General features: G+C 38.7%; 1 protein-coding gene across 2 annotated transcripts in view; it reads left to right on the forward strand.

The window, feature by feature from the left end:
• The window catches only part of LOC127938725 (phospholipid phosphatase 3), a 33,794-nt gene extending 19,106 nt beyond the window's left edge, over positions 1-14,688 (forward strand). For both annotated transcript variants that reach the window (XM_052535552.1, XM_052535551.1), the window contains exons 4-6: positions 1,269-1,326; positions 6,317-6,493; positions 12,783-14,688. In XM_052535552.1, the coding sequence (XP_052391512.1) occupies positions 1,269-1,326; positions 6,317-6,493; positions 12,783-12,911 (364 nt within the window). In that variant the 3' untranslated portion in view covers positions 12,912-14,688. The remainder of the gene's footprint in view (positions 1-1,268; positions 1,327-6,316; positions 6,494-12,782) is intronic.
• The last annotated feature ends 1,020 nt before the right edge of the window (positions 14,689-15,708 follow it).

Consider the following 15,708-nt stretch of genomic DNA (forward strand, 5'->3'; position numbering starts at 1 on the left):
ATTATGTTCATTCATTACACACAGACTGATATTTCAAATATTTCTTTTAATTTTGATGTTTATAACTGACAACTAAGGAAAATCCCAAATTAAGCATCTTAAAAAATTTGAATATTGTGAAAAGGTTCAATATTGAAGACACCTGGTGTCACACTCTAATCAGCTAATTAACTTCAAACACCTGCAATGCCTTTACATAGTCTCTCAGTCTAGTTCTGTAGGCTACACAATCATAGGGAAGACTGCTGACTTGACAGTTGTCCAAAAGATGACCATTGACACCTTGCACAAGGACGGCAAGACAAAAAAGGTCATTGTAAAAGAGGCTGGACATTCACAGAGCTCTGTGTCCAAGCACATTAATAGAGAAGCGAAGGGAAGGAAAAGATTTGGTAGAAAAAAAAAGTGTACAAGCAATAGGGGTAACCGCACCCTGGAGAGGATTGTGAAACAAAACCCATTCAAAAATGTGGGGGAGATTCACAAAGAGTGGACTGCAGCTGGAGTAAGTGCTTCAAGAACCACTACACACAGACGTATGGGTTTCAGCTGTCGCATTCCTTGTGTTAATCCACTATTGAACAACAGACAGTGTCAGAAGCGTCTCGACTGGACTGCTGCCGAGTGGTCCAAAGTTATGTTCTCTCATGAAGGTAAATTTTGCATTTCCTTTGGATATCAGGGTCCCAGAGTCTTAAGGAAGAGAGGAGAGGCACACAATCCACTTTACAAGTTTCCACAGTCGGTGATGGTTTGCGGTGCCATGTCATCTGCTGGTTTTGGTCCACTGTGTTTTCTGAGGTCCAAGGTCAACACAGCCGTATACCAGCAAGTTTTAGAGCACTTCATGCTTCCTGCTGCTGACCAACTTTATGGAGATGCAGATTTCAGTCTTAAGTTATATTCAATTTTTCTGAGATACTGAATTTGGGATTTTCCTTAGTTGTCAGTTATAAACATCAAAATTAAAAGAAATAAACTTTTCAAATGTATCAGTCTGTGTATAATGAATGAATATAATATACAAGTTTCACTTTTTGAATGGAATAAGTGAAATAAATCGACCTTTTGATGATATTCTAATTATATGACCATCACCTATATATATATCATCATTTTTCACAATATTACTGTTTTTACTAATAAATAAAAAAGAAAATCATAGAAACTTAACAAATCAATAAATTGAATGTTTTTATATATTAATAATATATAAATATATAGATTAAATGTTACACAAAAATGTTTTTCTTTTTTTCTCCCTACAGGAAATCCTTCTTTTCTGGACATGCTTCATTTTCGATGTACACCATGCTGTATCTGGCTGTAAGTACATACTCCGTGTGGTGCTCTCACACTGCCACAGTTCTGTTATTTTAATAAACAGCTATTATGTTTAGTATGAAACAGGGACCTTCTAACACCCTTTCACCCTCATCTGTGGGTCTCTGAAATGTGGGTCACTCTTATTTCCCTTGTTCATCTCTGGACTTCTGTTTGAAGTTGTCTTTCATTCTACTTTAATTCCTTATGCTTTATTTCTATTCACTTTTGAATGGGTCACACACTTTTTCTTACACCAATTATGCAGAATCCCCAATATACAATAGCTTTATATAGACACTAAGACCGATTTCGCTTAGCCTCCCGGAGTCTCTCACTGTATATGTAAAGCCTCTTTCAAAGGCTTCAAACTTTTTCCCCTTTCATACGCAAGGCCCTCCACTCCTCCCTTCTCTTATTCTAATATTCTAATCCTTTCTTTCTGCTTCTAAATCACCAGCATCTCTATGGGCTCCTCCACCTTTCACTCTTTCAGATGGCAGGAGGTTGAGCCGCTCTGCTAATGGAGAAGGCCAGATGTTCATTCTCAGTGTTTTGAGATATTATTTGAGAAAATTAGGAGGGTGGTAGAGAATATGCAGGTTTGTGTGTGTTCAAGGCCACAAACCTGTTCAAACTCATGCAGATTTGGTTCTAATGCTCTCAAAACTTTGACAGCTGGGCCTGACCTGAACACTTCCTAGACAAGAGGAAACCGTACATTAAGAACAAGACCCCTGGCAGTTTCTGTTGAGTGTTTTGTGACTAAAACAATCCGTTTTTACACACAGACCCACATTATTTTAAACCATAGTGATTAGCCACAAAGCAAGATGTCAGACAATATTACACATCATTATTCACGTAGAACAGCCAGCAAGCATACAGAAAAACAGGATCCCAAAAAGCTGAACTCTTCATGAAAACCATCTATATATCTTTAAAACAGATTTTCAGCATGCAATCACTTTGCGATTTTGAGTCTGAATTATCATCTTGATTTGAAAGCCTGGATTTGCCTCTGAGTGTCTCTGGGGGGCAAATTGTTCAGATGTTATCAGAAACCCTGGCCAGATTTGTCAGAGCCGAAGCCAAAGTGTAGTCAAATGTGAACATGTGAATAGACTATAATGTTAAGATACTGGGTGATTCGCTAAAATTATTTTACCATCTGCTTTTGACCTTCAGAGTTAAAAATGCCAAGAGAGAACGCTCTGAGATATCAAAACACAAAGCATGAATAACAGACCTGAAAAAAATCTGAAGAACAGTAAAAACAAGTGGAGTAAAGTGCTCTTTGAATAGACAATCAAGTTATACAGTCTTATTGACTGGAGTGTTACCCTTCCCAGACTTGCTCCCTATAATTATCTCAGTCTAGCCGCCATGCTTCATAAGTCAGACACTGAAGTCATAATAAGAGCTCAAACCAATCTTCTGATCACCTTTTATTTGCACAAATGTAACCCTAGGTCAAAACTAGACCAGTCTTGTTTCTCGCCAATAATCATTCTGGCACAGAAACTCAAAACAGAACCCACAATTGTTCTGACATGCATTAATAAATTCATTTAGCTTTTTTTTTTCGCTCTGTATTCCTTGTTAAACTCTAGAGCAGCTGGTCAACCTCATGTGCTCACTGAGTTGGAACACCATATCAATTTGTTCTGGATAGCAAGTTCATGTGAGTATTTTGTGGGCAGCAAATTGAGTATCTCCTAGCCTCTCTGTGACCTCCACCCTCCTTAGTCCAGTGAGTTCTGGTTTTGGCTGCGGCATCACTGCACCTCTCAGACCGCATGGTGACGCATTATGCTCTAGTTAGTTGTAGTGACCAGAGATATGATATGAGACCATGAGCAGAGCAGAAACAAGCACAAACCACTCACAGGCAAATCTTCTACCTACTGTTTTCAAGCTTATTTCTCTGTACATTGTGGTCATTGACATGTGGTGAGGCTGCATTGGCTTTACAGTAATATTTTTGGACCTGAGGTCAGAATAGAAAAGGTTCTAGTTGTGAGGTTTGACTGTTTTCTGGCAGAAATGGCAAGATTCAAGTGCAAATACACTTCAGGATGACAAACAAAACCATGCACAGCGCCATTAAAAACCTGTCTTTTCTCAAGTTTTCCTCACACTTACCTATTTGGTTAAGCTCATATGATTTATTATACCACATCTCTCTTGCTTTTTCCGTTTCCCACCCCAAGTTGGACTGAACATGCCATTTTGTGGCTGCTTATATGACCCGAAGAAGTCAGTTTTTGGGCTTAAAGGAACGGTTTATTCATATTGTTCCAAACCCTTATGACTTTCGTTTACAGAACCCAAGGATAAAGCTTGATGACGGCACTGATCACTCTTTTTTTTAATGCAATTACAATGAACTTTCCTTACAATAGGGCTGAATCTTTCAATCTTAAAAAGGATGCAAAAGCAGGTAAAAAGTATCAAATGGAGTCTGTATGAGTTAGATACTATGTTCCGAGTCTTCTGAAGTAATTCAATAGATTTGTGTGAGAAACAGATTGAAATACAATTTGTTTTATTTGACTTCTATGCTTTATTTGATGGACACTTTCAATTTATATGATGCCTATCATTTATATTACATGCATCATAAAACTTCAGAAGACTAGAAAAATAATGCACAAGGCATACAAACCACTTTCAGGACTCCATTGTGGTGCATTTAAATCCTTTTTTGAAACTTTTGAAAAGAATGACTAGTATGACTAGAATAACTAGTACAGTTTTTGAGAATTAATCCTTTAATAGCCCGCCAGGATCTTTTCCATTGTCCCATTTGAGACCTCAATATCAGTTCTAAAGGTGCCACCCAGATCGCCTGCAAGGAGGGACTGGATGGAGACTGTCAGCAGGATGGAGCATGTTATCTGCACAAGAGTGTGTGACTTCTCATGTGGGCACAGAGCGTGTGTATGTGTTTTGAGTTCGGTTTTTCGCTGGAGAATCTTAAGACCACACCATCTGCCATTCCTTCCACAACCAACTCACAAAAACACAGAGATGAGAGAGCCATATACAACCCACAACGTCTGCGTCGGCTTATCTGAGCTCTGATAGCAAGAAGCTAAGAGGCAGATTTGATGGACGGTATCTGAGCCCTGAGGGTCCTCTGGCTGATACTGTTCTTATCAGCTCTTGGTTGCCTACGTGTGGAGAGGACCCCGCTCTCACCCTGAGGAACAGAGCCACTTCTAGAGTTTGGAGAAGTCACAGAGCTCATCTCTACATCTCCAGACTCAGACATACGGGCTAACTCCCTGTGTGTCGGACATCACCCTTCCATGACCTCTTACAGTCCAACATATACGTTTGCAAATGAGTTTATGCCAGATGTTATCCAGAGGCCCTGGTTGTCTTGTTTGTGTTGTGTCCACTTGTTGATTTTTAAAGTCAAGTGACAATAACATTCCTCTCATTGTGCTTCATTGCACAACATTCGCTGTTGGAGAGAAAGCGAGCATGAGAATTTAGCTGTTGGCTCTAAGGCTCAGTCCTTTAATTTAAAGAGTAAAATTTTAATTTAAAAAGATATTATTGACACGTTTGTTTGTAAGTTCTCCTCAGGAACGTTTTTAGGCATAGGAATGCCAGTGTGGTTGAAATAGCTACAGATGCTTGGTTAGAAAATCTCTCTTCACTGCCAACACTGTGGCTGAGCTGGACCGATATTAACACAAGTATGAATTTATGTATTTATCTGTTGCCTCAGATGAACTTCAGCTGTATAATCAAGCAAGTATCTCCATTTCAGTCAGTCATCTGAGACATCTGGCTCTTCCCTTTAGCCAGCTGTAAACCCAAATACCTTGCGTGAGAGGAATAAATGATTGCTGATTCAGGCAAAATTGGCTGAAAGATTAGTTTCAGTGTATTTTTAAGGACTTCCTGCTTTGGGCCACAATTTAAATTGAAACGAGACAGCCACATGTTGATTCCAATCGGTTTGAGGCACAAATGCACAGCCGCACACAAACACCTATAGATGCTTATCCCTCTACCATCCTCCCATTCTGAGGGGATGTTTTTATGAGGTAGGATCAGTTGAAAATGATTGAGGAGGCCTCTATTTGTCTTCAGCCTGGTGTGGACATATTTGCCGCATGTAGCAGTAATGCTGATCTTCTGCCTCGTTAAATGCTCTGGAAATCCAAATGGCGTCACCTGACCACAGAGAACTCCAGTCATTTATCAGAATTGAATTTCTCAAAAAGATGTCAAGTCTACTTGTGCTGGCACACCCATCCTCGCATCATCTGAGAACTTCATCCAGCAAGGAAACTCCAACTCCCAAACATCCTCAGGGAGGGATTCCTTCCTCTCTACACACACAATGCCCTCGGCGTGAGGAGAGAGCTGTTCAGGAAAGCAGATATGACCTTGTACACACCTTCACTTAGGAGCTCAAAGCCCAAAAAGGCTTTTGTTTGTTTTGTCTAACAAATCATCTTGAGTGTGTGGATCAGTGTTCATCAGTTAATGTCTGTGTGTATTAGGGTGTGTTCAGAGTTTTTTCTGTTGTCTGCTGTGGTTTTGAACGTAATGGAAGTTTTCCTTCTCGTTTGGTGATGGTTGATTAAGGGAGGGTGATGAGTACAGGCTCCTTGAATGAACCCAGTTTGAAGGGTTTCAGGACTGATGGGCCGCCGGTGCGTCATCAAGAGTTTGTCCTCCTGACCCCCATCCTCCACTAGACTTTGTAACCCTCATTCATTTGTTTTCTTATCCTAATGAGTCTTCCTGTTCCCAGAAAGCTAACTCTACAAGGGGTCTTTGGATTTAGGTGTTCAGTGCTTCTTTAGGATCTCAGTTTTTCACTCTGCTCCACCTCCCACGTTTTTTTTCTCCACTTTCCTTCATTTGGTGTTTTCTCTAACTTATTATATCAGCTGTTATGTAATAAAACCATAATTTGTATACATTTTCTGATTGTTTAAATTGCTTTCCATCTCTGTTTCTTTAGTTCTACCTGCAGTCTCGGTTCACGTGGCGAGGAGCCCGTCTGCTGAGGCCACTCCTACAGTTCACCTTGCTAATGATGGCCTTCTACACCGGGTTATCACGCGTTTCTGATCACAAGCACCACCCGACTGATGTTTTAGCTGGCTTTGTCCAAGGAGCCCTGGTGGCCTACTGCATAGTGAGTACATCTTTGTATTTCAATCCATTTCTGGCTCAAATCTGTTTTGTTTGTTGGAATGTAAACCAATCTGGAAATTTTGTACTTTACAAACACTTACCAATAACCATTGGCCTTGATCTGGTTGTCATCACAACATCTGGATTTTATTTTATTTTTTAATATTGGTTAACAAACATTTTTACACAGTGTAAACACCAGAACTAATTAAACATTCCTTTCGTAAATATGCTGGCAATTACCAACCCAACAAGTTTGACCATATAGCATATGTTTTCCCATTTCCCACCCTTCACTTATAAACATGAAAAGCTTTCTTTTTCTGTCTGTATAGTTAGTAATACTCCAGATAAGGCAGATTTTTTCTGTTAACTTGTCAAAAGAACCATTAAGAACAGACTTTATCTGGTGTCTTTTGAATGAGGTGAAGACAGAAGACCATCCAGAATTTAAGATCGGAAAGGGATCTGAATATCTTGAACTAGACCACAATGTTCTCCAAAGCCCACCCTCTCTTTTTCACTCCTGTCCACAAAATTGCTCATCCATCAGAGTGAAGCATCATAAGCTTTTTCCTGTTAATGCAGAGCATATTACTTCATGTGCACCACTACCAACTCTCAAATGAAAATAAGAGGGGGAGGGTTGTGGAAATGGAATTTTACACTTCATAATTGTGGCACATGTCACTTTTGTTGGTGCCAGACTTTCCCTGCTGTAAGAAAGCTTACTGAGTTGGATTGCGTTTGGGAAAATTGAGTCGAGGGGAGCAGAGCATACAAAGAGGGAAAGCATTTTCTCTTTGGGAGAAATGACAGGAAAACAAAACAGAGATGTATCTGTTGCATTGTAAGGAGACGGTGCAACGGTTTGAGGCCCATATGGTGGGGGAAGCAAGAGACCAAGACCTCTTCCCCCAGATATTACCCCATTTTAATTCCAACAGCATCTGAAAGACAAAAATCTAAATTGTTAGTGTTGAAATTGAGATATTGAGTTGTTTCTCGTCATTACAGTTCCCAGAATGTCCTGGCAGTATCTTTCTTCAGTCTAATTAGCTGTGACAGTGCCACACTTTTTATGGTTCGCCCAACATCTCTCTACTGGTATCATGAACCTTTAAAATATTTAATCTTCAGCCCTTGAATTTGAAAAAAGAGAGAGCAGAAATGATATTGTTTTCACTACAGATCAAGGCACCCATGTACTTGTTTTTAACGAGCCTACATTTGGAATCTGATCCACTCCCCATCTGTGAATGCTTTAGAGGTCCAATCAAAGTATCTCTAATGACCAAAGCTCAGATGGAACGTATTGAGTTAATGCAAGGTACACGTCTTTTAAAAGAAAAGTTATGTCGCCATGTTCATGGTTTGGAGGTTCAGCAATTCGTCTAAACTTGGCTGTAGGTGCTGATTTCTGCTTAAGGGGGTTGTGTTTAAAGATGTTTAAAGGATGTAAGTGTTCTGGGTTGGTGTCCAACTGGCTGGCTTCAAAGAAACCGTGGAAAGTTACAGGTCTTGGTGAGTTTTGGCCATATTGCAAAAGCCGATTGCAGGCTTACTGCATGTTCCATATTAAAGAAGATCAGTTCACATGGCGCAGTTAGACTGCGATGCACACAGAGAACTGATCTCAGAACAGCAATTAATGTTAGTCTGCTTATGCAACATGCAAGGAAAACTTAAAACGTCGAGCAGCACAATGTTAACTAGGCCTTCAGTTTCGTTCAATCTCAAAAGGAGGCTCCTGAAGTCTTACGTTCAATTCCTTATACACAGGCCTGGTTTGTATCAGAAATTTTGGCAAGATTCACTACAACGTAATGATTGCTGAAGTCAGGCAGCCTGGCATATGTTTAAATTCTGATGTCCAAAAGAACCCCTGAGATTCAGGCTTCAGAAACCGCATTTTCCTTTTTTGTCTTTTCTGGACTGTTGACTGTGGCCACATCCTCCGGTCCTTCCTGTTGGAGAGTGGTGTTCATCTCATCAAACACAGCCCGCTTTCTAAGGTGCTGACATAGATAGAGTGTGAGAGGTTGGCTGCTTGTAAGGCTCGGTTGCAGAGGTGTTTCCTGCAGGACTAGACAAGGTGGAAAACAGCTGGATGCCTGCTCTCGAACAGCTTTTTCCTCTTCCCACTCTCTCTTTCTCTGTCAATTCCTGGTTAACAGTATCCCACCGTTCCTCAAGAGCACAAAGAGTCATGTTCAATATCCAGGACTCCAGTTCCTCCTGCGATAACGCCACGCAGCTAAGTGCTTCTGATCTGGCTTGGGTGGCAAGATGGTTGTCCCGATATCCTATCACTCCTTCCCATATGTCAGGCCAGAGCTTGACTCTTTTTTTTTTTTCCATTGGCTGCCACAGCACTCTCCATGTAGCCATGGTAATGGAGGCCATCTAAAAACTGAAAATAGTGTGGTTGTGTGTAAGAAGAATGGAAATTTTAATGGTGTTATTAAACTTTACTAATGTTACGCTGGAGAGCGAAGCAGCCAAAACACAACTTGGTCTCCACAATTATCATGCAGATGTGGCTCAGGGCCTGAAACTACAATTGAAGTCACTCGCATAACATAAGCAAGACACTCTCACACATAATCATGTGCTGTGTTTGGCACTTTTAGGATCAGGCACACCCAAACCAATGGAAGACCACACATGTGCACACTCCCAGACATGTCGTCTATGAACCTGCTCACAGTTCAGATGAATCCCAAGTCTCTAAAGCCGTCATTAAAAAGCTGTGTCAGTGGCAGAAGTGAGGTTCATCTCAGATTAGTTTAGATGGAGATAATGTGCCCTTCCAGCTTTGGAATACAAAAATATTTACACATTATGATTATCTTTTGAGTCTTGTCATTTTTTGTCTGATTAAGGGAATGTGTATGAGACAGTGCTGGGTGGAGCAGTTAGTGAAGCAGTGTGTTTGCCATGAGATGATGTCAAACCACTTTAATAAAGTATAATACAGAGATGGAGGCTAAAATAGCAAATTAGGCAACTTGACACCTTGGTATTTTCACATATGTTACAGTTTAAAGAGAATGTGTCCTAGAAAACACATTTTGATCAAGTTTAATTTTGATCAAAAACACAGTCTCTCTCCAGTCTAACAATGGGTGTCCCATCACATCCATAAGCACTTTAACATGGCCAATCTTAAGTGAGTCATTTACATATAGTAGATTTCTTAAAGGTACAGTAACAAAAAAACAATAAATGCTCATTTAAATGTAACTGTCTGAGAAATGGTGTACAATGATCATGCAAAATTATTATTATTATTTTTTTGAATCAATAATTGTACATGAGAATAGAAAATGCAGCAGTAACAGACCCTAAAGGTGCATCTTAATTCTTCTGCCAGTTAGTGGAACCACAATAAGGTCAACACGCACACACACAGGCTTAGACAAACACGCAAAACTTCCTGGTGCTGACTGAGCATTCGTACACAATGGAGTGGGTTTGCTGTGGAAGAACACTTTCAGACAGAGGGCCGTAGCACAGGAAACACTCACCCCGTGACACGGGTTCATTGGCAGCCTGTGATTACAGGTCAGAGGCTGTAGTGCATCAAAAAGCCTATTGTACAAGATGATTCTTGAGTCATGCTGGACAATATGGCTGAATGCATGCCTGCAGTTGATGGCATATGTGATGGCACATAATTGCACACAAATTGCAAATATCAAGACGTTTGCCCATTATCTTGTCTTACAATCAAATATTGAGTTAATTTTCTGAAAATATAGCATTGAATGTTGAATGTTTATATTCTATAAATAAATTGGATTAGTTTAAGTCACATATAATGGATTAAAAATATCTAGACACTTATGTACACATAGTAACATAACTTGCATTTTTTTTCTCTTAAAAAGTTACACTTTTTTTGGAAGCATTAAATATACAAATATGCATTATTTGTTTAAAAAATACCAAACCAAGTGACATTTATTTAAAAAAAAGAAAAAATAAAGTACAATAGCATTTTGTAAGCAAATTTTTAAAACAAAAAGTATTTGAATTATAAACCAATAAATCGTTTGGCCTTGTCAAGTGGCAAACTTGGTCTTATAATGAAATCCTTCATAATTGAAGGTTCTAGATCCAGTTTCCTGATGTCATTGCAGCGCAATGTAAAGGTCACTCTGGAAATGTCATGATCTTTCTGGCATACTTTCACTCATATGGCCAGAAGACGGTCGCAGGAGGCCCTATAAGATGAACTCATCCACTGTAACCTTTGGATAAAGCTCTCTTTGTATGCGAGCACAACGTCCTTCACTGAAAGGATATGCAAGAGACAGCTGCTGGAAAGATGATTCCAAAACTCTGATGACCTCTCCAAGGATTTGTGTTCAATTTCTATCTCTTTCCACACACACGAAACCGTTGATAGTCACATCTTAATTGCTCAAGCCTGTCACTCGCATAATCAAATAGGAAAACCCTCTTTTTTTTTTACTCTGTGTGTAAGCCTGTGTGTGCTTTTTCTTCTCCCTTGGCATTGCCCAAGGGCAGTATGCCGTTCCGGCTGACAGCAGCTCCTGAAACATGTCAGGACAATTTAGCTGTTAGCTACCCCAAACACTGACCTCTTTTCCTGTCACACACTAGCCCCATACTCTTCACACACTCATAAATAGTGTGTGTTTAAACATTGGCAGGCTTTCTGGAATCGGTGATTCCATGCCGCTGTCCAGCTCAGCTGTTCTACATGCTTCAGTAACATTCATGGTGTGTAGACGGCTAAATATCCCATAGGCCTCTCTTCTTCCCACATTACAGTGAAAGCATCCCTTCTTTAGCATGAAATGCCTGTGAATTAAACTTGTATATTTTCAGCTTTTTTTTTATAAATATGTTGGGTGCAAGGCTTGTCTAATGCCAAGGGCACACTTCCTCTCTTCTCCTCCCTCAGTTTCCTGTTTTGACCGTGATGTCATTAGGATGTAAAGAGAGGGTTGACTGGCATCTTTCCTTGATTAAAAAAAGTTCTTCCCACGCCAAATGAGAACATTAATAATGACTTTAGTCCCTCAGTCAAGACAGAAACAAAAGAACTGAGGGGTTTCCTCTTTATCTTAACTTCTGACTCAATGCTTTTTTTAAGGCATGTGTGTTGTAAGTTGGCCACTCTTATCAGTGTGTGACCTCATACACATCCGTATGTCACCGGCGATGGATTACCAGCCTTTATATCATCTGACATTTAACATGCAACAATGCTTCTGAATATGTATCTGAATAACCATAATAGGGGCAAGTAAAAAAAAAAAAATATTGTTTTTTATTAATGATGCTTTTCAGACTTTCGCAGTTGTTCATACCCTGTTGGTGCGTTTTAAGGAAGTTTTTACAGTTTTCATTACAGGATCATACAGGATTTCCACTACTGAATTGAAATGAATTAATTATTTTTTAAAAATTCCAATTCAATTCTTGAATTTTAATTCAGTCTGAATTGAGGTAGCAAATGGGGTCTAGGTTTCAATTAGAAATCGAGTTAAATAAATTAAAATTAATTTAAAAATAATAATAATAACAATATGTGTGTATGTGTGTGTGTATAGGTGGAGATAGATAGATAGATAGATAGATAGATAGATAGATAGATAGATAGATAGATAGATAGATAGATAGATAGATAGATAGATAGATAGATAGATAGATAGATAGATAGATAATAAAAATAGTTTGTTTAAAGCTCTTATAGAGCATTAATATTATCGATTAAAATGTTGATTTCTAAATAAAATAATTGATATAAATAATATATTTCTTAGTGTTTTAATATACACTTTTTTTTTTTTGCCAAAGTCATTAAATTAATCAAAAGTGACAGTAAAAACTTTTACATTTGTTTTAAAATATGCTTTCCTTAAAATTTTAAGTAATATATAAATAAGAAAATTTATTGAATTTATGTTTTTAATATTACTGTTTTATTCATTACTTTTCCCCCCTGTATTTTTTTAATCAAATAAATACAGCCTTGGTGACTTCTTTCAAAAAGATTAAGAAATCTTACCAACCACAATCTTTTGAATAGTGATATTAATATGCATTTAATACATTCTTTCTTATTAAAACTTATGAATAAATAAAATTTTATAGACAAGAATAGAAGAAAAACTTCATTTCCTAGAATGCCATTAGCTCTTGAATTTCTCTGAAGTATGAATCAGTCAATCCTATCCTTGATTTACATCCTGGAAAGAGTTTGGTTGTGAAATAATCTAATGATTTTTTGTTTTTTTTGTTTTTTCTTGTAGGCCTTTTATGTATCGGATCTCTTCAAACCTAAAGCCAAGACTGCCACTCCACCTCCCTCGCCAATCAAGAAAGAGCTTCTCCCCTCTTCTGACATCATAGAGAGGAACAACCATCACAACATGGTGTAGGAGGGGGGAACGGTAGGATCCGTTTGCAATCTCCCCATCCTTCACAATCCCCTGAAGAAACCAGAACAGCCACCTGTGACAGAGGAGCTACGGCCTAGCTGACGTCTCCTCTCTCTCATCTGACAGTAGAATGTAGGGACAGGACAGAGACAATCCTATTGACTCTCATTATAATGACCTCACTATCCTAGAGCCTGATTCGAAAGGCCAATCAGACAAACAGCTAACAAAAAAGCTATTTCTCCCTTAGAATTTTGTTGAGAATGAATTCCGCTCCATTGACGAAAGTAATGAACACCAACGAAAGGAAGAAGAAAGTGAATGTGAGGCTGGTCACGTGACCAGCGCTTTTCTCCTTCCGGCCATCTCTTTCTCTTGTCTCTATGGCCTTTTATAGAACAACAAATTCCTTATTAATAGGAATGATTAGTTTTACCTGCGATGTAATCAGCACAGATATATAAACGTTATACAGAAGAATAACTTATAGCACTATATCAAAGTTCATTAAACGTCACCACTCGCTATCTGAAAAGAGTAGCTTTGAGAAGCTTGAAGAAGGTCTGTGGACAAGATTATATTTACCCAGAAGAGCCATCAAAGCTGATCTTAGCTACCTGAACAGTAGCCTAACTTTTGGAGAACGCATTTTAAAGGGTTTTAAATAGCGGGTGGGTGGGTTTACACAACTTTTTTTCTTTGATAAATAGATTTTTATTTTAGATAATGATTTCACGATGGCCAACGCCCATCCCTGCCTGAATTATGGGGGCGTGGCTGAGCCGTGCCACCTGGCTATCTTCTGATTGGTCAGAGCGAATGCAGGGGCGTGGTTAGACGTCGAGGAGTGTTTGTGTGTCTCGTCACCATGGTTACCGGGATTGACTCCCACTGACCGCACTGGCCTATCTTTTATTTTTTTTGGGAACCGGGAACGAGCTTCTTCCGCTGGCTGGTTTGACCTCTTTCCCGTCCAACTGCATAATCACTCAACTCTAGTTGTGTGTTTTTACCCAGAATGCCACCTGTGCCCAATGTCTGTCCTGGCACCAGTCAAACTGCCCCGAAAAGGGATGTGGGGTCCCTCGGCAGGAAGCTGTGTCCCATTTGTGTGTGTTTGTAAGTGTCGCGTGTGTTTCCGCACTCGGTCCTGATGCAGTGGACCGATAACATGTGAAGAAATTTAAGAAAACTGTGGACTTTTTTTTGTTTTTTATTTTTTCCAATTGCCTTTTCCTACCGTGATGATGTCTACTGTCCCCACTAATAACTGTACAGTATGCCTGACCTTTACAGAAAACACATCCATACAACACAACTCAAGCTCCAAATGTGTTGCACATCCCTCCCATTGTATAGTCCGTCCTATCATTTCAACAAACCGTTTTATTTCTCTCTCAGAAGTATATAAATAATGTATAGATCACTAAAATTAACTATGTAAGATATTATTTCTAAACATGTTTAGATATATCCACTATGAATCTAAAAAGCAATGTGTCATGACCTGTGTCATTTACAAAGTGCTGCTTTTATGAGCATTGATTGACAGATTTTTGTATTTAGGTAACTAAAGTATTTTAGATTTGTGTTTTTAATAAGCGTTGAATAAAACACGTACAATTGTATCAAATTCACTATTAGTATTTTTGTATGGTCTCGTTTTGTACAAAAGAAATAATAGCAAAATGTTTTTGTTTTGTCTTTTTTCTGCTAAATGTACTTTGATCTAATACATGTGCTTTTAAATAAAAGCTCATTATAAACAACAAAAAAAGTGTTTGGTTTCTTAATAAAGGTTTGTTATTATTGATTGAAATTGAAATTGTGTTCAATGAGTAAATATGTGTTAAATTTCAAACATATTAATTGCATGTGCCGTTTTGCATGTTATGTAGGATTTCTATTTTAAAATGCAAATTAAACCTGAATTTTCAGCACCAATACTCCAGTCTTCAGTGTCACATGATCCTTCAGAAATCATGCTAATACGATGATTTACTGCTTAAGAAACATATATTATTATCAATGTTAAAAGTTGTGCTGAATTTATTTAAACTATACATTTTTGTAAAATTTCAAATTTCAAAACTATTGAAATCTTCAAAACTATCCAATCTTGTGTGTTTGGTTTTTTAATGTATCTTTGTTATTATGGGTACACTGTGTTACCGTAAATGTGAAATCGTCCTAGTGTTCGATGAGTAAACTGCAAAAAAAAAAAAAACTTTGTCGCATTTTACGTGTTACTTAAGTACCCGTCATTAAAAAGTTTGAAGAAGCTGCTAAATTAGTTGTCTCGAATGGAATAATACATTTTTAATACCATTATAATTTTTCAATGAGGCCTAGGTGCTCTTGTTTTCCTAGGAGTAAAACTGTGACTTCATATTTTGGCTGTGTGTGGGTCACAATTTCAACTGTTAACGGTGGCGTAGTGTCATATTCTCCGCCATTAAGCCTTGAAACATCAGCGTATGGCTGAAACATCTCTACAAATTACTGTGAAATGCAACTAACCAGTCAAATTGAACAGTTTAATAAAGGAAAAGGCTGGTGCATTGAAGTTTGGGTACGTTGCATCAGTGGGTTGGGTTCAGGCCAGGTTTATGAGGTCTGATGGATCGTGGCGAAGGCATTTAGAAAGCAGTTTTGGTTCTGTGGTCATGTTTGGCTGTGGGATGAGAGCTGGGGAGGCCTGTAGACAGGACTGATGTCAGTACTGAAGAAAATCAGTGAAGTTACTCTTACTGCCGTGAGCCTCGGCATGGCTGTGGTTTTGGACTGACATCTAGAG

This window comes from Carassius gibelio, chromosome A20 (genome assembly GCF_023724105.1).
Source record: "Carassius gibelio isolate Cgi1373 ecotype wild population from Czech Republic chromosome A20, carGib1.2-hapl.c, whole genome shotgun sequence".
In the NCBI taxonomy this organism is placed as follows: domain Eukaryota; kingdom Metazoa; phylum Chordata; class Actinopteri; order Cypriniformes; family Cyprinidae; genus Carassius; species Carassius gibelio.